Source organism: Podarcis melisellensis (genome assembly GCF_964234715.1).
Source record: "Podarcis melisellensis genome assembly, chromosome: 6".
Classification (NCBI taxonomy): domain Eukaryota; kingdom Metazoa; phylum Chordata; class Lepidosauria; order Squamata; family Lacertidae; genus Podarcis; species Podarcis melisellensis.
In genome coordinates, this window is record NC_138538.1 from 58960840 (window position 1) to 58981880 (window position 21041).

At 42.3% G+C, this 21041-nt stretch overlaps 1 protein-coding gene across 2 annotated transcripts in view; it reads left to right on the plus strand.

Annotated features, from left to right (window-relative positions):
* HOOK1 (hook microtubule tethering protein 1) overlaps positions 1–14693 on the plus strand; it is a 30893-nt gene extending 16200 nt beyond the window's left edge. For both annotated transcript variants that reach the window (XM_081915781.1, XM_081915782.1), the window contains exons 11-22: positions 44–245; positions 1126–1236; positions 2963–3050; positions 3137–3197; positions 4158–4298; positions 5183–5276; positions 5732–5766; positions 6860–6942; positions 7417–7517; positions 8179–8280; positions 8575–8643; positions 9715–14693. In XM_081915781.1, coding sequence (XP_081771907.1) covers positions 44–245; positions 1126–1236; positions 2963–3050; positions 3137–3197; positions 4158–4298; positions 5183–5276; positions 5732–5766; positions 6860–6942; positions 7417–7517; positions 8179–8280; positions 8575–8643; positions 9715–9885 — 1258 coding nt within the window. In that variant the 3' untranslated portion in view covers positions 9886–14693. The remainder of the gene's footprint in view (positions 1–43; positions 246–1125; positions 1237–2962; positions 3051–3136; positions 3198–4157; positions 4299–5182; positions 5277–5731; positions 5767–6859; positions 6943–7416; positions 7518–8178; positions 8281–8574; positions 8644–9714) is intronic.
* Positions 14694–21041: the final 6348 nt, after the last annotated feature.

Here is a 21041-nt window from a genome sequence, read left to right on the forward strand (position 1 = left end):
ATATTTCTGAGAAAGACACATACAAGACACTTTGCTCCTACAGGACGCTTGCTGACAAGACAAACAAGCTGGAGTCAACTGTTGAGGTTTACCGCAAAAAACTGGAGGACCTGAATGACTTTCGCAGACAGGTGAAATCCCTTCAGGAAACAAATATGATGTATATGCACAATACCGTTAGCCTAGAGGAAGAGCTGAAGAAAGCCAACGCAGCCCGTGCACAGCTAGAAACTTACAAAAGGCAGGTAAGAGATAAGCTTTGCTTCACATCCTCTTTGTACTTCTGTTTTTCCTTATTATTTCAGTTCTTAAAAAGTTGTGGTGTTTGGATCAGAATTGATTCAAATGTAAATTTAAGCCTCGCCACCATGCTAACCCCAAATTTGCAGCAGCTTCCATTCCTGCCACATATTTATATGGTATGTTATTACTCCCCAATGGAACACTTGCCAGTGCACAGTGGCGCCAATACTTACCCTCGTATCTTTAAAGAGGCAGCACAGGGGCAGCAGTTTGCATGTATTAAATCCAAATATATTGTTGTGAGGCCTTTTTCTATTTTCCTTTTGCATCCTAGAAGTGTACTCCACTGCAGAGGTGGACTCTGTGTTTATGGAAGAACACACAGAGAACTGCCCCATCACGAAAATGAATGACGCAACCCCTATAAGTGTGCTGAGCATGCCCACTAAAGTTTGCATGCCTACAGCCAGCAGCTGGATCAGGGTACTTAGCTCCAAAGAAATTAAAAGGATATTTCTTTGTAGAATATTCCACTAAAGAATTCAAATGATACGGGCTGAATCTGGTGACTTGGAAGTTGAAGATAGTATGGTATTTGTCTGCTTGCTAAAGAGAGAGTGGTCAGGGGTACATCTGAAATGTTTTAAATGAACAGCTAAATGTTGGACACAAAGTCATTATTAGATTAAAACAGGATGTTTGTAATGTTGCTGAAAGGGAGTGCAAACCTGGTTATTAGAACTCATGAAGGCATTCGTGTTAAATGACACTTACATTCTGGTGGTTGTATTCTTTCTTCCCCACTCCCACCCTTAGAACAATTTTTAAATAAACCAGTTTAGAAGCCCTTTAAGACAACATGTGTTTGCCTTTTCAAACAAGGTCCAAGAACTTCATAACAAACTTTCTGAAGAATCCAAAAGAGCTGATACACTAGCATTTGAACAGAAGCGACTGGAAGAGAAGCATGAAGCGTTAATTAAAGAGAAAGAGGTACAGCTTCTAAAAGTGTAATAGAAATGTATTCTTATGTTTTTCTCCAAATACCTGGGATGCAAGATAGGTAGGCGGATGTCATATTGATGGGGACCATTTTCTCTTCTTGCCAAGTAATGTAACCCTCTGAATCTCAAGGGATTTAACTGCAGAGATTGAGAGGCAGAAGGTAGCAATGCTGTAATTAAAATTGTTATTAAATAGTATAAAAACGAGATTTGCTGAACACAGCAAATATACTGCTTGAAGCCAGGGCTGACAGGATCTGCCAGTTTCAAATCACTCAGTTTCTCATTTTTCCAGTTTTCAGTTCTCCATATTTCTACAGCAATTTGCAATTATAAAAAAAAGCTCATGAAAATTCATTAGCGTTATAGTGTGCATTTCTCCTAACACATTTTTGTATGCAGTTTTTACTAGTGTCAAAACTTTTTTTTTGCACCAATTTATCCTAATATAATGTATTATTGCATGTTATTTTCACTAGCATATTCACTTTTATGTACTTTCCCCTAATACATGTCAAAAACATTTTGGTTGGAGAACTACATTGCAAAGTTTTGAAGGGTGGCTGTGCTTCGGTTCTCATATTGTTTCTGAATTTGCAAATTTGATAGATTTGCCTTTAAGTGTGAACTAAACTTAAATTCGCTCCCATTTTTAGTTGAAGCAGATTGTATGTTGGTTTATGAGCTCTTAAACATTGAATAGTTGTTTAAACAATGGTTTAACCAGAAAAAGCCAAGGTTTATATTTAGGTCAAGTTAGTTAAAGTGTTTGTAAACATTTCTGCCAGCTTTCTACCAGCTATAGGCACCAACCTATTTGAGGTGAGACAAAATGGAATGAAATGTCTGTAAGATTTCAGGTTTTCAGGTCTCCTTATCCATTACAGTCCCTCAAACACCTGAATGTTGTGAGTTTCTCTAGAGTGGTACTCATTATAGTGCAGGGAAGCTTCAGCAGAAAGAAGCTAACAAAAAAATAAAAAGAAACTACCCTGGGATCCATTGTCCATTTTTGGCAACTTGTCTGGAGTACTGTAATGCACTATCTATGGTGCTGCCCTTGAAGACAGGAGGCTGCTGCTAGTGTAGAATGCTGCAGCCAGGCTGATAAGTGGAGCAGCTAAGTGAAGCTATGTATCACCAGTCCTGAAAGCACTGCGCTGCCTCCCAGCGAGCTGCCCGGTCTAATTCAAGGTACTAATACTAGCATAGGTAAAGGGACTCCTGACCATTAGGTCCAGTCATGGCCGACTCTGGGGTTGCGGCGCTCATCTTGCTTTATTGGCCGAGGGAGCCAGCGTACAGCTTCCGGGTCATGTGGCCAGCATGACAATACTAGCATATAAAGCCCAAAATTACTTGGGACCCAAAGTACTTAAAATGTCAACCATCTTGTACTCTACGATCACCAGGTGAGACCTTGGGGGTGGTGCCAGTACTGGGAGCTGCCCAATTCACAGTGACTCATTGCAGGAATTTTTCCGGGGCGGTTCATTCATGCAAGCAGTGGGGCATGCAGACGTGTCATGCCTTATGCCAGCACACCTTGCGGCATGCTCACGAGGCCACCATGGAACTTGGGGGGGGGGGGGAGAAGCCATTTCAGAATTTTGCAGGAGCCCCACCTGGCACCCCTGGGTGGAAAACAGACAGTACATGGACAAAGAAAAAAAAAGTTTCACATTTACCACTCCTAAACTTTGCTTTATTTTCAGAGATTGATAGTTCAGCGTGATGCACTGAAAGAGACAAATGAAGAGCTCAGGTGTTCACAGATGCAGCAGGATCACCTGAACCAAACAGGTATATTTGTTTCCTTCCTGTGGAATCATGTTCTTTAAGCTATAGATAGCTTTATTACTTTACTTTACTTTATTTTATCTTTTCAGATGCATCTGCTGTGAAAAGTTACGAAAATCTTGCTGCTGAAATTCTGCCTGTGGAATATAGGTGAGAAAGGTGCCTAGAATGTTTGCAGAATGAGAGCTTGAATGCAGTCATGTGACTGAATAATTGAAAAGACATACTCCCATAAATGGAAAAAGTGAATGTTTTAAACTTGCATATCTCATATTGCATTTGCTGTAAAAACTTATCCTTTAATGAAAATAGAAAGTCCCACTGGATTCTTATGGACATTTATTTTGCAGTGTGAATCTTTACTTCTAGGGCCCCAATCCAGAAGGCAATATCATTTTAAACTTCCTTCCTGGATATCCAGCCAAACTTCTTTGATTTCACCCCTTCCAACTTAAAAAAAAAAAAAAAAGTTTGAACACTAATATTATTAGTAGCTGCTTTAAAGCAGGAAGTGAGTGTTAAAAAGCTCTACAGTACTTGTACAGTTCTATCACTACCACTTAGTGCAATTTGGTGCATGCTTACTCAGAAGTAAGGGCCATTGAATTCAGTGAGCCTTATTCCTAGGTAAAAGTACAGTCATACCTTGTGCTGCTTCTGCTTCATGTTGCGTCTTTTCGTGTTACGTCCCATGGCAACCCGGAAGTACTGGAACGTGTTACTTCTGGGTTTTGCCGCTTGCGCATGCGCAGAAGTGCTAGATCGCGCTTCGCGCATGTGCAGAAGTGCCAAATCGTGCTGTGTGCCTGCGCAGACACAGCACTTCGAGTTGTGGGCATTTCACGTTATGGATGGGCCTCCAGGGTGGATCCCATCTGTAACACAAGGTACCACTGTATAGTATTAACAACCTTGAATTTCTGATTCAAGGCTTTTTTATTGGAGTGAAATTGAAATAATATCATATGACCTGTTCTACAACCATACTTGGTACTTGTACATTGTAATGTTGAATGCCTCGTTATATATATTTGGGGGGGGAAATGCCACTGATGAAAGTTAAACTTCTTGTAAAACACCTTTGTTTATAATTTTGTGTTTGAACTTCAGAGAAATGTTCATCCGGCTGCAGCATGAAAACAAGATGCTCCACTTGCAACAAGAGGGATCAGAAAATGAACAAATTGTGGAGCTTCAAGAGAAGCTAGAACAAAAGCATCGAACAATAAATGAATTAGAGACTGAAAACAGGTGATCCTCCCCCCACACACACACTTAAAAGGGCAGGATTCAACTAATGAACCCCGTCTGCTGGAGCCCTGCACCAGGACTTCCCCTTGCATGACTGGTCTTTCCCCTCTCTGCTCCCCACTGTAAGCCCCCTGAAATTGGCTCAGGGCATGGGGGTCTGGGAGAACTCCCAAAACAGCATGTGGGAACAGGGGGGTCATTCCGCCTAGCAAGCTGCAGTGCTTGCACAGGCAGAACATTCTTCTAGCATGACACTGACTTCCACCCAAAGTTTGTTGACTGATTTTTTGGTGAAATCTACCATAGAATGGTACAGCAGGTGGCGCTGTGGGTTAAACAACAGAGCCTAGGACTTGCTGAACAGAAGGTCGGCAGTTTGAATCCCCGCGACGGGGTGAGCTGCCGTTGCTTGGTCCCTGCTCCTGCCAACCTAGCAGTTTGATAGCACTCAAAGTGCAAGTAGATAAATAGGTACCGCTCCGGCAGGAAGGTAAATGGCGTTTCCATGCGCTGTTCTGGTTCGCCAGAAGCGGCTTAGTCATGCTGGCTGCATGACCTGGAAGCTGTACACCGGCTCCCTCGGCCAATAAAGTGAGATGAGCACCGCAACCCCAGGGTCGGCCACGACTGGACCTAATGGTCAGGGTCCCTTTACCTTTACCATAGAATGGGTGCAGGACTCATAACCAAACATACAGCATACAAGCAGTGGATGATAAATACCGAATAAGTGCAAAAACACAAAATAAAAAGGAGAAAGCAGCTGTCAAATCTGCCAGAAAGTTGACTTCTTTTATTTCTTATACTTGAATTCTGATGATTAGCAATTGGATTGTTAGATGTACATATAACATTTGTGTTCTTTTAAAAATGCTTCTCCATAGGCTGAGCAAGGAGCGGGTTGGAGAGCTGCAGCAGCAGATTGAGGACCTCCAGAAGACCTTGCAGGAACAAGAATCCAAGACTGAAGGGGAAGGGGTAGGTATTAGAGGATGGGGATAGTTTTCATAATACAGCTTCCTCCTGTTTGTTATCCTGGCACCGTGGTTTTGTTGCTGAAGGCTCTGTTTACAATGAAAACATATGTAAAAACATGTAAAAACAAACTGAAAAGCAATCATTCTGAAATTATTAGAAAAAGCTTTTGAAAAAGGAGGTGGGGAACTTGAATCTGAGTTTCACATGCAAAACAATCTCTTTAGTCCTCCTGAGTGATGGTGAGAATAAGTGATAAAGAAAATTAAAAAACACCTTTTGCTTAAGTCATCTTTGGAGAGAGGCCTCCCAACATTACATTGTTGGAAGCAATCATTAAGCACTAAACTAGCACCTGTGTGTGTCATCTGCAGCTACTAGAACCGGTTACTGTTGGGAATAAATTACTGTCCTGTATATGACTGATAAGACCTAATAAATGTTACTTGTTTTTATAGTCCAGCAAGCTGAAGCAGAAGATAGCAGCACATATGTAAGTTACAAGATTAGCATATACTTTATTTTAGTGTGCTGTATGTGTGTAAACATAAAGCATGAGAGATTCTTTTTGACTATATGCAAGTTGATTCATGTCTTCTGTCCCTTCCCTGCTGTGGAAGGAGAGGGAGTGATGCTGTCATGGGCATTCAAGAAGTTATTCCAACCCGTATCAGCCCTCCCAGCAATACTCTACATTCTTGATGCAAGCAGACAGCTTCATAACCCTGTTGGAGGAGCCAGTAGGGTGGTGCTATGGAACTGGCCTGCCAGCAGTTGTGTCACTTCCACTTACCATGATTGTGTGGGGGCAGGGCAGTATGAGATTGGGGTGGGGCGGGAGCACCAGGTTGGCTCTGCTGGTATGCCAGCACTGCCCTGCCCCCACTCTCTCAGTCAGTAGCTATGATCCTGTTTCCAGGACGCCAGCGAATGCTCCTGCCTGATTGATGATCTCATTCATTCACATGTCTTCCCCTGCATCACTCCATATCCAGCATGGTATTTGTAATGTTCTGTAGTCACTCAGAACTGCAGCAATTAAATGGCATATTGTCCCAAAGCAGTTTTGAATATACCAACAACTTTTTCTAAAACCTTCACTACTTTATTAAAAAAGCTTTCCAGTTCTTTGTGTAGACAAGACCTACAATATTTGTCATAGAAAACCATTGAGTATCTTCTGTTTCCTAAGTGTCTGCTCTGAAAATTTGATTTGGGATAGTTTGCCTTACAGCTAATTTGTTAGTGTTTCTTGCTTCCAGCTCGTTTTTGAAAATATAGTAATACAGCCAAACCTTGACTCCCAAACGCCAAAAACCTGGAAGTAAATGTTCCGGGTTTTAAACATTTTTCGGAAGCCAAACGTCCAACGTGGCTTCTGCTTGAGTGCAGGAGGCTCTTGCATCCAATTGGACGCTGCACCTCAGTTGTGCAACATTTCGGAAACTAAACGGGCTTCCGGAACGGATTACGTTCGACATCTGAGGTTTGACTGTATCTGGTATAGAGCAGTTTATCTGGCTATTTTGGGCTCGTGAGAATATGAAATGCTGATGTGGCCTGATCTCTGATTTTGAATCTTACAGGGAAAAATTGAGTGAAGTCCATGATGAATTGCAGAAGAAGGAGGCGCTTCTTGCAGACCTGCAGCCAGATCTAAATCAAAATGGTGAGTGATTTGATGTGAATGTTAATTTTTATCACCAATATTGTTTCATTACAGTTTCTCCTCATGCCTGGGCTAGGCTACGTGCTTGGTATCTTATTCCATTAGTCTGTAAAATACTGCAGAACGGTACCTGGTACATGGGAAGATGCTGTCCTTTTCCTCTTGCTCTGATAACTAAATCTTAAATGATTGAGTTGCTGTCCATGAGATGGTGTCATACTGTGCTTCTCGAAGGACAATGATGAAGCTCCATGTGAAAGTAGAGAGAAAAGCCTCCACAAGCCAGACTTCCTTGGCTATCGTTCGATGGTACTTGCCTGGAACTCCTAGTTGTTCCTATTATGGATAGAAATAATTAAATGGTTGTGAACCCTTCTGGAGCCTGCTGTATCCCAACTCAAGTTCATCAATTATTTGAGGCTTCGATAAGACACAGTCTCCATTAATAATGACATTTGGTTTTCTGATAAACAGCACAAAAAATTGAAGAACTGGAAGCAGCTCTGCATAAGAAAGATGAAGATATGAAATCGATGGAGGAGAGGTATAAAATGTACCTGGAAAAAGCAAGAAGTGTGAGTATTTTCTAAAATGTCAGGTTTTTCCCCCTACAAATCTGGAACTAGAAGCCCCTCTCTCGTGCTAACTACAGTTGTACCTCGGAAGTCGAACGGAATCCATTCCGGAAGTCCATTCGACTTCCAAAAGGTTCAGAAACCAAGGTTCGGCTTCTGATTGGCTGCCGGAAGCTCCTGCAGCCAGTTGGAAGCCGTGGAACCCACGTCAGACATTCAGGTTCCAAAGAACGTTTGCAAATCGGAACACTCACTTCCGGGTTTGCGGCGTTCGGGAGCCAAAACATCGGAATACCAAGGCGTTCGGGATCCAAGGTACCATCATGTTTAAAGGTGGATTCATTCTATATTTTGTGTTCAGCTTTTCTAGTTCTGTTGTTTCGGCTTTCATTCAGCAACATCACCCAAAATGCTTACACATGCTTTTATATGGTTGACATTTTTAACCAGTGTTAGAGCAGACCTATTGGAACCAATTGGCATGACTAACTTAGGTCCATTAATTTTAGTGGGTCTCCTCTGTTACTTAACTTAGTTGGTTACAATGCATTGTGCTGGTTCTTTTGCTTTTTTAATGAAGCATTGCACATCTTACTGCTGAATTATTTTGATTGGCTAGGAGGTAGGTTTGCCAAATTCATTTATGTTCATCTTTATGCAGGTGATAAAAACGTTGGACCCCAAATTAAATCCTGCATCTGCTGAAATCATGTTGCTGAGGAAACAGCTGACAGAGAAAGATAAAAGAATTGAAGCACTTGAGGTAAGAACAATTTTAGCATCTCCTCTGGATGTTGTTTCCAATTTAATTACAGGAACTGCTATACAGAAGAGCCAGGAGAACAGTTATTTAAAAAACCAAAAACCATTGTTTATAACCATACATAGTAGGAAAGTATATAGAGAACAGAGCATTCAGTACAAGCTCTAGTATTCATTGAGATTTATGAAGCATCTTACAAAATTATGTAAACATGGATCACTTGGTTAACTTTGAATGTTGGGGCCAATATAATTTCCTTTGCCTATATCTTAACAATTTGTAAATTCTTTGTAGGGAGAATGTAAACTGGCCAGGCTACATGACCATGAAGAAAAGTTAATTGTGTCTGCATGGTACAACAAGGTGAGCTAAAGCGGGTCTTGTTTGTGTGAGAGAGTGAATATGTGAAAATAAATATTAATACTTCTCAGAAGCCAAAATAGTCAGAAACCAATTACTGAATTTTGAAATTTAAGAAATGCCCATTTATTGAAATGAGGGATTGTTTTTTATGTTGAGAAATGAAGATGGTCCATATCTCTAGTGGTACTGTAACCACCATGTATTTAACATCAGCAGTGTGCTAAACACTATATAACAACTTTCCCCCATCCCACTTTTCTGACATATTTGCAAGCTGTCCTGTGGCATGGGCGGGGGGGGGGGGCTTGGTAGATTGTACCACTGCAACCAGTCAGACTTCTGAGAAGATGGTGGGTTGAATCCAGCACTGCATGCACAGAGTTCTGCTCACACAATGGGATTTTCCTTCCTCTCTTCCTTTGGAGATTTTTAAGGGGGCAGGCAGCGAGGGCTGCAGGGGAAGTTTCATTATGCAAGCAGAAATCTGTCATGCAAGTAGAACAGCAGCATCAGATACAACCCCGTGGTCATACATAATGTTTCCTTTTAGATTTATAATCTGCATTTAAAATTTGGTTTATAATCTGCATTTAAAATACGAAATTACGTACTTTCAATGTCCTACTCTGTGGTCTAACCTACAGAGCCTAGGGCTTGCCGATCGGAAGGTCGGCAATTCGAATCCCCATGACAGGGTGAGCTCCCGTTGCTCGGTCCCTGCTCCTGCCAACCTAGCAGTTCGAAAGCTCGTCAAAGTGCAAGTAGATAAATAGGTACCACTCCGGCGGGAAGGTAAACTGCGTTTCCGTGTGCTTCTCTGGTTAGCCAGAAGCAGCTTAGTAATGCTGGCCACATGACCCAGAAGCTGTCTGTGGACAAACGCCGGTTCCCTCGGCCTATAGGTCAGGCGTACCTTTACCTTTAATGTCCTACTTTGTATGATTTCTTTCAGAAAATGGTATATGTATGAATAATAATTTTGAGTAATAGTGGCTATAATAGCTGCCAGAATCTCTTAACTCTTTTCAGAAAGGAATGCAGGGAATCATGTTTAATCTTGCTTCATTCCAGAGCTTAGCGTTTCATAAACTGGGCATGGAATCTAGACTCCTAAGTGGGAATGCTGCCTACAAAGACGCTGGTCCCTGCACACCCGGGCGCTCTTTCCTTGCACAGCAACGGCACGTGACCAATACCCGAAGGAATCTTTCTGTTAAAGTACCACCTGCAACATCAGATTAAACCACAGAGGATATTCGTGCACTAAAGTGTCCTTAACTTATTTTGTAACTTTTGTTTTTAACTACCTGACGAAGAGCGTGATTGTGATGCTGGGCATCAGCTATTTTACATCTGAGACCCATAGGGCTGGTAAATTTGATTTGGCCAGCGATGACTATAAAAAGCAACATATGTCAAATTACTTTTCTTGATTTTAAACGGATCTGAGGTATGTGTCGATAAGCACAGCTCAAAAGGAGTTTTATTTGTCTTCATAATGTATATAGAAATACCAAAATTGGCATCCTATTTAAAATTCTATTTAATGTTTTAGTCTAGGATGTGTACTGATTTTAGTGGGAGTACATTTTTATGACTCATCTGCACAAAGAAAAGTAATCCCCCCCCCCCCGGGGCCTTCTGCTACTTTACAAAAATAAGAAGGACCAAATTAGAAAATCCGTCATTATTTTTCAGCATTCATGGCATGAGGGATTTTTGACTGCAAGCATATTGTAACCAAAATGATTTACTAATTTCAGGACTGTCCACCTAATGCTGCAGTTCTGCCATTCAAGTCCATTCAAGCTTTATTGGACTCCCAATCAGTTTGTAATAACTATTGGGGCTGCAGTCCAAACACCCCTGGGGGGGGGGGTTGGAGGAGGGAGCTAGGAGTGTCGTCAGTGGGGTCACTGGGTGGGAGAAAACCCTGAAAAAGAGTGTTGTGGGGAAGAGCTGAGCTAGCTGGCCTGGAAGGAACTGGAATCCAAGCCAGCCACACTGCCTTGATGTGACATCATTAGGCCTGGTGAGGACCTAATCACTTCACCAGCCCCAAGCTGAGACAGCTCTTTGCCTGCTGGGCTATAGATAACAATGGGACTGCTACTCCATTAGGTTCTGCTGCCCCCTGGCCAGGGTTTGGACTGCAGCCTTAAATTGCCATTTTATGTAATGAAAAGGATTCAGGAAAGACAAAATGTCTATGTATTTGCACTCAACTAGTGATGTCTTTATTTTAAAAAATGTAAAATTACAGCCTTTTTAAAGGTTGCAAAATTAACCTTGACTGAAGTCTCCTTAGTAGGTTTTGAGCCCAGACTACTGAGTGGTGTGTGCTTTTGCCTCTGCTGTGTAATGTCCTGCTCATGCAGGGATGCAGTGTGTTCAGCTGTGGTGCAGTGACAGGAAAGCTCTGATCCTATGCTGCTCCTGAGGATTGGCTGCAGATGCCCCAGACACTTGTGTGTCTAGCCCTCCATTGTGGTACAGCTAGGTACTGGGTTGAGCGCCAAGGGAGTAACTTGATGGCATTAGGTAGACAACATTTGTTGCTGCATCTTTTGCAGAATAAGAGCTTGAAGTCTATTCCAGAGAACGGCGAGTTGCTGGAATAAGTTACCTAGTAAGAAGCTGCTAGGGTTGCTTTTAAAGCCTTCCAAAATGCTATTAACATTTAAAAACTATCATTATCAGGTCAGAGAACAAAAGCAGTAGGGAAGATTCTTACAGTTGTTTGTGTGTGCTGTTTACTTTGTGCATCTGATGAAGTAGACCATTGTACTTTGTGCTGCAATTAGCCATTTTGGAATTTTAAAAATTGAGGCACATTATTATTTAGGCCGATAGCAGTAATTCCAGACACAAAGATCAGACTTAAGTGCATGTTCACAGGGTGGAATGCATGGTTATTTTTAAAGGTGGCCTCTGTGTTTAAAAAGTTACTTGCACATGGGCCAGAATTATGTTTATAAAATGTAATGCAGCCTTGAACATTACTGCAAATAAAATGAAGTCTGAAATCTGAGTTGCAGGGGTTTTTTGGTGGGGTGAGGACTAACATAATCAATAACTGCAGCTTAGACTTCAAAATTTTTAGCATTTTATTAAAACTGGTCTAAAATATCTGATGATGTGACTACAGTATTACATGCTTTTATGTAGAAACTGATACTACAAATGTCTAACAATTCTGTCTTTTAATGACGTGCTATACTTAATACCAGCACTGTAAAGTTATAGTGTGCTACTGTCTGAGCCTTCAATCTTTCAAGCTGTTTTTCAAGATTTCATGTCTGTTGACTACCTCCTTGGTATTAAGCTCTTACTGTTCTGTTCAACCTGCTGACTTGTGTTTTTGGTAGCTTTTTCCCTGGTATGAATTTGTAGGGAGAAATGGTGAATACAAATTTTGTAGCATGTTGCTTAATGTTTTGATACTATATTATATTCTTGTAATCAAATATGGTCACAGTGAGTAGTCTCCACAGATAACAATTCACAAACATACGATGCTTTTCTTCAGTGGCTTTAATTTATAGTGTGTTCTGTATGACAACTACTGCTAGTACAGGAAAGTCATCACCAAGGCCCCAATCCATCTCAAGTTAGTAACAACTAAAGCTGCAGTCCAAGTGCCATTCCAAGTGGGCATAGTTTAGATTGTGCTGTACATTCTGTTGTAAGCAATGATTTAAAAATAAATAAATAGCCAGGACTGACTAATTTCTATGGGACTTGGTGTCAGCTAACTTGAGCGGCTGAGTTGGATGCTAGCTGATGTAACTCTGCTGCATATGTGTCTTGGTACTGTCTACCTCCATGTCAAAGAGCCAGGAAAATATGGCTGTACTTTATCTTAAATTACTTTTCTGTGGTAGTTTGGCATTGCTCTATTACAGTGATGGCCAAACTTGGCCCTCCAGCTGTTTTGGGACTACAACTCCTATCATCCCTAGCTAACAGAACCAGTGATCAGGGATGGTGGGAATTGTAGTCCCAAAACAGCTGGAGGGCCACGTTTGGCCATCACTGCTCTATTAGATGGAAGAGAATGATGGTGGTAACATTATTTTTAATTACAAATTCCATGGGTTGAAGCCAGTCATGTCCTCTGGCTGATGGAAGGGCCTTTGATCTTGTGAAAGCTCCTATGAGTACATGGGAACAGAAGTTTATTTCCACATATTCCTCCTTCAGTCCCCTATGCCACTTTCAAGTACTAGTCCAAAGGACCTCCCAATCCTCTGGAGGGATTGCAGAAGGAAGAGGGGAATCTTAAATCTCATCCGCCCTCACTTTCTGCCCACAATCTACTGGATTAAAAAGTGTTCTGTCAGCAGAGGGCCACATCCCCTGTAATCTTAGAAAAGTTTGAGCTCTTTAACAAACTAAGAGACAAAGTAGCTATTGTCAGTGAATTCAATTAGACATCTATGGAAGAACTCGATGGGGAGTTTTTTTGGCAGAGAAGCATATTTACTACTATGTGTTCTATTTAGTCCAAAGTTGTTTAAGAAAATGTCACCACTTACCATTTTGCAGCCATCTTTCAGGATGCTGAACTTCACAAGGATTAATCTAAAAGGAGAGAGAGGGAGAGATTTTTCAGCTATCCTGGTAGAATTGTTGCTAACTTGTGCCCATTGCCACCTATGTGACCTGGCCATTCACAGGCTATATACCCAGCTCCTAGGCTTGGCAGTTTGGCCAGAGGAAATGTGTGGGCAACCCCTTTATGTGCATCTTTTCATGCTGCTGGATTGCACTGAGTGTCCATGGAGACATAGCAGCTCAATCATTGCACAGGTAAACTTGTGAATCTGCAGCCATAGCAATTTTATGTAGTAATTGTGTGCAACTGAATTTGTGGTGGACTACTTGGTGTTTAGTTTCTAAACTTAAACTACCTCCTTTGAGTAATAAAATTCAGATATTTGATCACCAGCAATTGAATTCAGAATTTTGATTCTCCTGATTTTATTTAACTATGAGTTGAGTTAGTATCTCTTGTGTTTTGCTTACAGGGCAATACTATACATGTCTACTCAGAAGTAAGCCCCACTGAGTTCAATGGTACTTACTCTCATGTAAGTATGTATAGGATTGCAGCCTTAGTGTGAAATATTTCTTTGATTTGAACATAATGCAAAGGAGTTACTTATCTATGTTAAGTCCTTAAAATGTGCTGTGCTTAGATGGGATGAAAATGTTGATGCATACACACTATGACTGAAAAAGCAGTCTCTCTAATAAACTAATATTAATTGATGTCAGATGCAGACTTACTTGAGCTGATGGAGACTTGCAATCACCCTTCATCTGTAACTCTTCATTAATTAAAAATGTAGCATAGAAACTGGTTCACCAAGTGTTGGTCCCGCAAAACCTTGCAGTTATATTTTAATCAGGTTTGGGCTGCAATTACTGCTTAGTAAGTTGTACAGTGTTTGGCAATCATTGACAAAACCTATCACTACTCCCACACATCTCCATTCCTTTCAGTGGGGATTGTGTAAAAACCTCAAGTGGTGCTTAAACACTTTGTTCCCTGTATTGATTGCATGTTTATTTTCATTAGAGTAAAAGCACTTTGTTTGTATAACAATTTATGAATTGACACTATGGCTAATTATGGGATATGTGATTTCACCAACTTTTAAAAATCATGCATACATTTAGACAAGTTTCTGTAAGAACGCGACCAGACTAAAACATGCAGTAGAATTAATGAAAAGTTTTAGTTCAATACTGCTTTTACTTTATATTAATAAAAAGTGTTCTTTTCTACAATAACCATTTGCTTGGATTCACATAATGTAAGCAATACCAATGTTTTTTCTTCAGTAAGGATAAATAGCCTGACTTTGAGTTTTCTGTTAGACTTGCCGGGGTCTAATCTATTTGACGTGTACAAGTCTGATCCTGTGCAAAGCAAATGGGCTGTATAGAAATAGAGGAAGAAATTGCACTAATTTGTAAACATGGTTTTACTCTTGATTCAAGAAATATTCTTTTATATTCACATTAAAACCTTTTGACATTAATTTTGTGGTCTCTGGTTACTTTATCAGCAGTGTCACCCTTTGCGTTGCAGTCTTGTCAAACCCACTGCATACTCCTACCAGCTGCAGCCTAATGTTTACTCCCAAAACTACAAAACACACTAATTTGTGAGAGCTGCAGAAAATAAGTATTATTAAGCGCCTCAGAAGCACAGTACACCAGTAACTGTAAACTTTGTCATGTGCCTCCTTTGTATTGAATCCATGTATCCTACAGGAGCTTTACACAGCAACTAAGCAGATCATAACACACGTTTTCTTGTTTTCATCAAACAAGATGGAGCCATCAGAGCATTGCCATTGGATGAATGCTTGTGCCATGTTATCTTGGGTCACTGAACCTCTGTTTATGCATGCACTCACCTCTGTCAGTGCTTTGTGGCCTAGGTTTCTACAAGTGTGATGCAGTCCCTCCACACTTGCTCTCCCACCTAAAATGTGGGTGGTTAAGCAACATCTGGAAGAAGTAATGTAGCCAGCTACTTGTTTGTAGCTGCTAAGCCTCTTTATAATGTCACCATGACTCATAATCTGCTTGCAATAAAATGTCTTAATTCTTGAAACTGCTAGCTTTCTACAGAACAAGTAAGCAAGCACAGACAAAAATCTTGGCTTGAATACAGAGAACACTGGAGCTATTCACCACCTTGTGGCGGGGAGGGTGGGGATCTGCTGTTACAAAGGCTGTGGTGCTGTTACCCCTGAGCAGAATTTCCTGCTCCCCGGTCAGTGATACAGGAGGCATGTAGTAGCTTGCAAACGAACAAAGTAATGGGTGCGTAGAAACCTCTGTTACTTTTGCACAGTAGGCTGCATTCCAGCTCTGCAAAAGTCAGACACATTGCTTCATCCTGCGGGCAAGCAAAAGGCACTACAGTATATCTCAATTAAAGTCCACATTCTAACCAAGCAAAAGCTCTCCAGTTTGAACAGCACAGCCAGTGAGCAATGTCGCCTGGAGAGGGGCATAGCCCAAGGGTGGCACCGAACAAGCAGGAGAGCCACAGCCAGCCCAGGGGTCTGAGGCTGCCAGCCCTGGACTTCCCTGCAGACTGGAACAACAGATTGGGAACAGAATCTGGTGCCTTCTGCATGCAATCCAGATGCACCAGCACTGAGCTATGGCCATACAGTTTCCATATAGGAGGACACACACACTTGTCTTTAGTAGCACTAGCATTTGAGCTCTGCAGTCCTGTCCTACAACAGTGTTCTCATTAAAGTAGGGCACACTGTTTCCATGTTACATGTTAATGCACTAATTTGAATGCATGCTGAAGTATACGTGAGTTTCTACAAGGTGAGACGTAGTGATTACAGCAAGAGACTATTGAGCAAACAGAACAGAGCAACAGGGGCAAAGCAACTAATAATGTACATATTTCTAAAGGCCTGGGCCACTCAGACTCTCAACATGATTGGCTGTCTAAACCCCCAAGCTGCGAATCATGACTCAGAGCTTAAGAGCCAATGCCAGTAACCCAAACCCTGACAATGCTATTTGATTGGATATCATGTATCGAATCAGAACAGGGGCACAGAATCCTAGTCCAGACTACTGAGTACATAACATAAACTTTCTGTAAACTGCTTGGTTTTTTTATGATTAAGCAGTATATAAAAAGGTAAAGGTAAAGGTACCCCTGCCCGTATGGGCCAGTCTTGACAGACTCTGGGGTTGTGCGCCCATCTCACTTAAGAGGCCAGGGGCCAGCGCTGTCTGGAGACACTTCCGGGTCACATGGCCAGTGTGACATCGCTGCTCTGGCGAGCCAGAGCTGCACACGGAAACGCCGTTTACCTTCCCGCTGGTAAGCGGTCCCTATTTATCTACTTGCACCCGGAGGTGCTTTCGAACTGCTAGGTTGGCAGGCGCTGGGACCGAGCAGCGGGAGCGCACCCCGCAGCAGGGATTCGAACCGCCGACCTTTCGATCAGCAAGTCCTAGGCGCTGAGGCTTTAACCCACAGCGCCACCTGTGTCCCAAGCAGTATATAAATCCTGTTTAATACATAAAATCAGAGAAAACAACTCAGTACTTGCTGAAAAGGAGAACTTCTAGCAGCTCTACAGGGGTCCAATACACTTTGTAAATTGTACAGTGGTACCTCGGGTTACATACGTTTCAGGTTACAGACTCCGCTAACCCAGAAATAGTACCTCAGGTTAAGAACTTTGCTTCGGGATGAGAACAGAAATCGTGCTCCAGCAGCGCGGCAGCAGTGGGAGGCCCCATTAGCTAAAGTGATGCTTCAGGTTAAGAACAGTTTCAGGTTAAGAACAGACCTCCAGAACGAATTAAGTTCTTAACCCGAGGTACCACTGTATACAAATTTGAGCATGCTCCACTGGACAGTTTGTTCCAAGCGAGTTAGATAAATTGCTCTGAATGTTGAGAATGCTTATTTTAAACGGCGCAAGAGTTTGCGCCGAACAAATTGTATAATAAATATGTCAGCACTGATAAATTACAGTGTTTGTGTGTATTTTGCTTAGCATGTAGCGCTTGCCTCCCATCCCCTTGGATCATCCTCAATGCACTACAAGTTTGATTCCTGCATTGCAGGGGGCTGGACCCGTGGGAGCCCTTCCAACACTCCAATTCCATGATTCTAAATACTGGATATATAAACATCTAGCATGGCTAAGTAAAGAGTCTTTTACTTCCACAATTTGCTGCTTCAGAGAAGAGCAGCTTTAAAGTCTTAATGGACTAAGCAGCACCCTAAGCCTACTTACCTGGGACTTTTGGGTAGACATGCTTAAGCTAGCACGGCATGTCTGTTTCTAACTAACCACGGTCACTTTCAACTGACTACTGTTATCATGAAAAGACATTGGTAATTGGAACCAATGGGCAATAAGAACAAAAACTGAGGAGGTAATCCTGCTAAACCTACTTAAAATAAAACAGCATAAAATATGTTTCCCCACCTTAGCGACAGAATGCACACACCTTTTACGGCAGCGGGGACAACGTAACTCCCAGCCTAAAGCGAAGGCTTAACGTCGCATCCTTTGGAGCCTGGAGAGCAAACTTCTGAATCAGGACAGCAAAGAAAAGGAAAAACTCAGTCCTCACCAACTGCTCTCCAGGGCAGGCTTGCTTTCCTAGCGGAGAGGGAGAATAGACTGTGTTAGTGGAGAGCTACAGTGAATCTCATTTTGCCAGTCAGGCAAATGGGAACACTGAACAGCTTTGATAATGTTTCTAGGATTTTGGAATAGACACATTTCAGGTACATAGATTTCTATTGTGTGTACGGATGGAGGGAAATTCAATTTTGCTTACATTTAAATGGGAATCTACCTAATTCGTACTCTTCAAACCAGATTGAAGAAATACAAATACAAATGAAGGAAAGATCTCATCAGCCTTGAAAATTTAAACTTGAGCAATTTTAATCATTTAAATAATTGCCATATTAAAAAACCCCTCACCCAATTACCTAAATATTTCTTTGGCAACTGGGGCTTTTGGACGATCTGTAAAGTTTTCGCCCTGATGGACAAAAGCCTCTTTCATCAGATGGAATCCATTCACAACTACAATCCACATGCTTCCAATCTGAAGGCTGAAGACATTACCATATTTTTCAGTAAGCTGGATGGAGAGTGAGGAAGAATAATTTCTATTTAAAAAAAATAAAATATGATGATAATTCCTAATTAAGACCTGAAGTCTGGGATTGAGTTTATGGGAAGGGCTAGGGTCTCCCCTCACCCACACTGCATCTTCTAAGCTCCTTCATATTGTGCTGTCCTCTTGTGCCTAAGGGGAAAGCAAACTGCCTCTGGACTGAGGAGCTAGGAGAGATCTAGCTGGTTGCTGCTTGTCCAAGCAGATACCGGTAATTGGCTTGTAGCTCTGGACCTTTTCCAGGACAGAGTTAGAGGATAAAGTAAGGTTACCAGATTTTTTTCAATGACTCCAGGGACACTTTAAACAAACAAACAAACAAACAAACAAACAAACAATAATTTTTGTGTGTGTGTGTGTATAAAGTTATTTTAAAAAATTAAGCAGTAATATCTTCTGTGGTCTCCTCTGTTGTGCAGTCTTCCTCTGGGTCCTGGCCTGCTTTCTTGGAGTGCTAGCCGTGCTTCCACTCCCTCACTCTCCCTCCTTGCACTGTGATCCCCTACAGGCTTACTCAGGAGTAAGCGTTAGCAAAAACCCCTTCCTCCTGCTGCTGCCCTGCCGCCTGTGGGCGTCTCCTGTGCAGGCATCAGGGGAGTTTGAGAATATGACTGTGGGATGATCACAGAATCATAGATTTGGAAAGGACCTCTGAGGGGCATCTAGGTCAACCCCCTGCAATGGAGGTACCTCAACAAGAGCAGCCACAACTTAAAAGAACATAAGACTTCCCTGCTCCATTTACACCTATTGTAAAGGTACCCCTCTAGGCCCCATCCCACCAATCTCTCCCTTTTTATCAAGGCAAGCAAGCAGACGTAGCCTACTTTTTTTTTTAAGGTTCATTTTATTTTTTAAAGGTTCATTTCTTAATAAGAAGGGAACAGGAAAGCTGTTTGGGGGGAACCAACATAAACACCCCCAAAACCAACATAAAACATTCCTCCCCTTTTATTTTTTGCTAGTGAGGGTGAGTGCAAGGGAAGAAAAATGAAGCAGCAGCACATAATGATGTATAGGGTTGGGGAACCAAATATGTGAAAAGACCAAGGGAGAATTGGGAAGAGTTTATGGGTAAGGAGGAAAAAAATGAGGAGACAGACAATAACACAGAGAGAAGGGAGGGAGGGAAGGCAGTCCAATGTAGCTCACAAACATGCAGAATGGAGCAAAAGAGGCAAGACAATTTCCCCCACCAGCCTTAACTTTGAAGCAACAGCCTCTGTCTGGGAGAGTGAAGGGAAGGCTCAAGGCAGCATCCTGCTTTCTGCCGGCTTGGTAGCTCAGCTCACAAGCCGGCAGAATGCAGCAAAGGGGGCTTTAAAGCATGAAAAGGTGTTCCTTCCTCATGAGCAAGCAGGAGAGACAGGGTAGACTGCAGAGATGTCATGCAGGGAGGCTTCTTCCCTGCAACTCAGCTCTGCCAGTCCAAAGAGCAGCCTAGCCTCTCTGGCTCAAGCAAGCAAGCAGGAGGAACAGGGCTGTTTGCAGAGCTGACAGAGTGGATGATTGCTTCAGGCTCTGGGGAGGGTCTGGAAGTCCCCAGGCATATGATTAATCCGGGGACATTACATGAAATCTGGAGACATTCCGTGGATGGATTTTGTCTGGGGACAGATTGGTAAATCTGGGGGCTGTCCCCGAGAACCAGGAACGTCTGGTAACCAAAGGATAAAGGCAAAAGTGGCATGAAAAACCTACTAATGAAACATGCAAAGAACCATCCAACCTTTAAAGGCAATTGTGGGTACAGAATTGTTATAAATAACTGTTGGGTAAAATAGATCCTGTGTTCAGAGGCAATACATATCTGGATACCAGATGCTGGGAACAAAAGACAGTAGAGGCATCTGTCTTTGTGCCCTGTTTGTGGTCTTCTCAGAGACATCTGGCTTACCAGTCTAAGGATGCTAGATTTTTTTTTGGGGGGGGAGCATCTTAGCCTTAACCTCCAGTGAAGCTCTTACACTCCTATACAGTGCAATGTCGGGCTAAACTCATGTCATGATTCCTCATCCTTACCTTTGCATAGTTTCAAATGGGGCTTCTTATCTATATATAGCATATTACCCAGAAAAGAAAGAGGCCTGGGCCCTGGGGGGAAATTCCTTGGGTGAATCTGTTTCTTGCAATCAGTAAGAACTAGAAATGTAGCCAGAAACACCAAAATGACCTGCAGGGACAAGGCCTCCCAGAGGACAGAGAGCAGCTGGAGCAGCATCTTCAAACCCTTCTAGCTTTCCTTTGTCAGAATGGATTGCTATCTGTCAAAGGAATCCAAAATCTCATGCAGGTAGAGAAGCCACAGCTGCCCTCTTGGCTAATGTTCCTGTAAGAACTGAGGGCAAAGTTTCCACACATCATTATACATTAGGGTTACCAGACATCCTCGGTTCCCGGGGCTGTCCCCGGATTTGCAAATCTTTCACCGGACAAATTCTGTCCCCGGAATGTCCCCAGATTTGCAAATCTGTCCCCGGAAAATGTGGCAGCAGCAGCCTCAGCAGCCCGGAGCCAGTCTGGTAGCACAGTTGGTTCTGGCTGGCTTCAAGAGCTGCTCGCTGCCATGGCGCCCGACATTTTTCCTCACCGGAAGTCCCCGTATGATGTGTCTTGTGCACATATGATGTGCCTTGTGCAATCTCCTGTCCCCTTCCCCCTTTGTTTTGACTGATCAGGGGAGGCTCGGG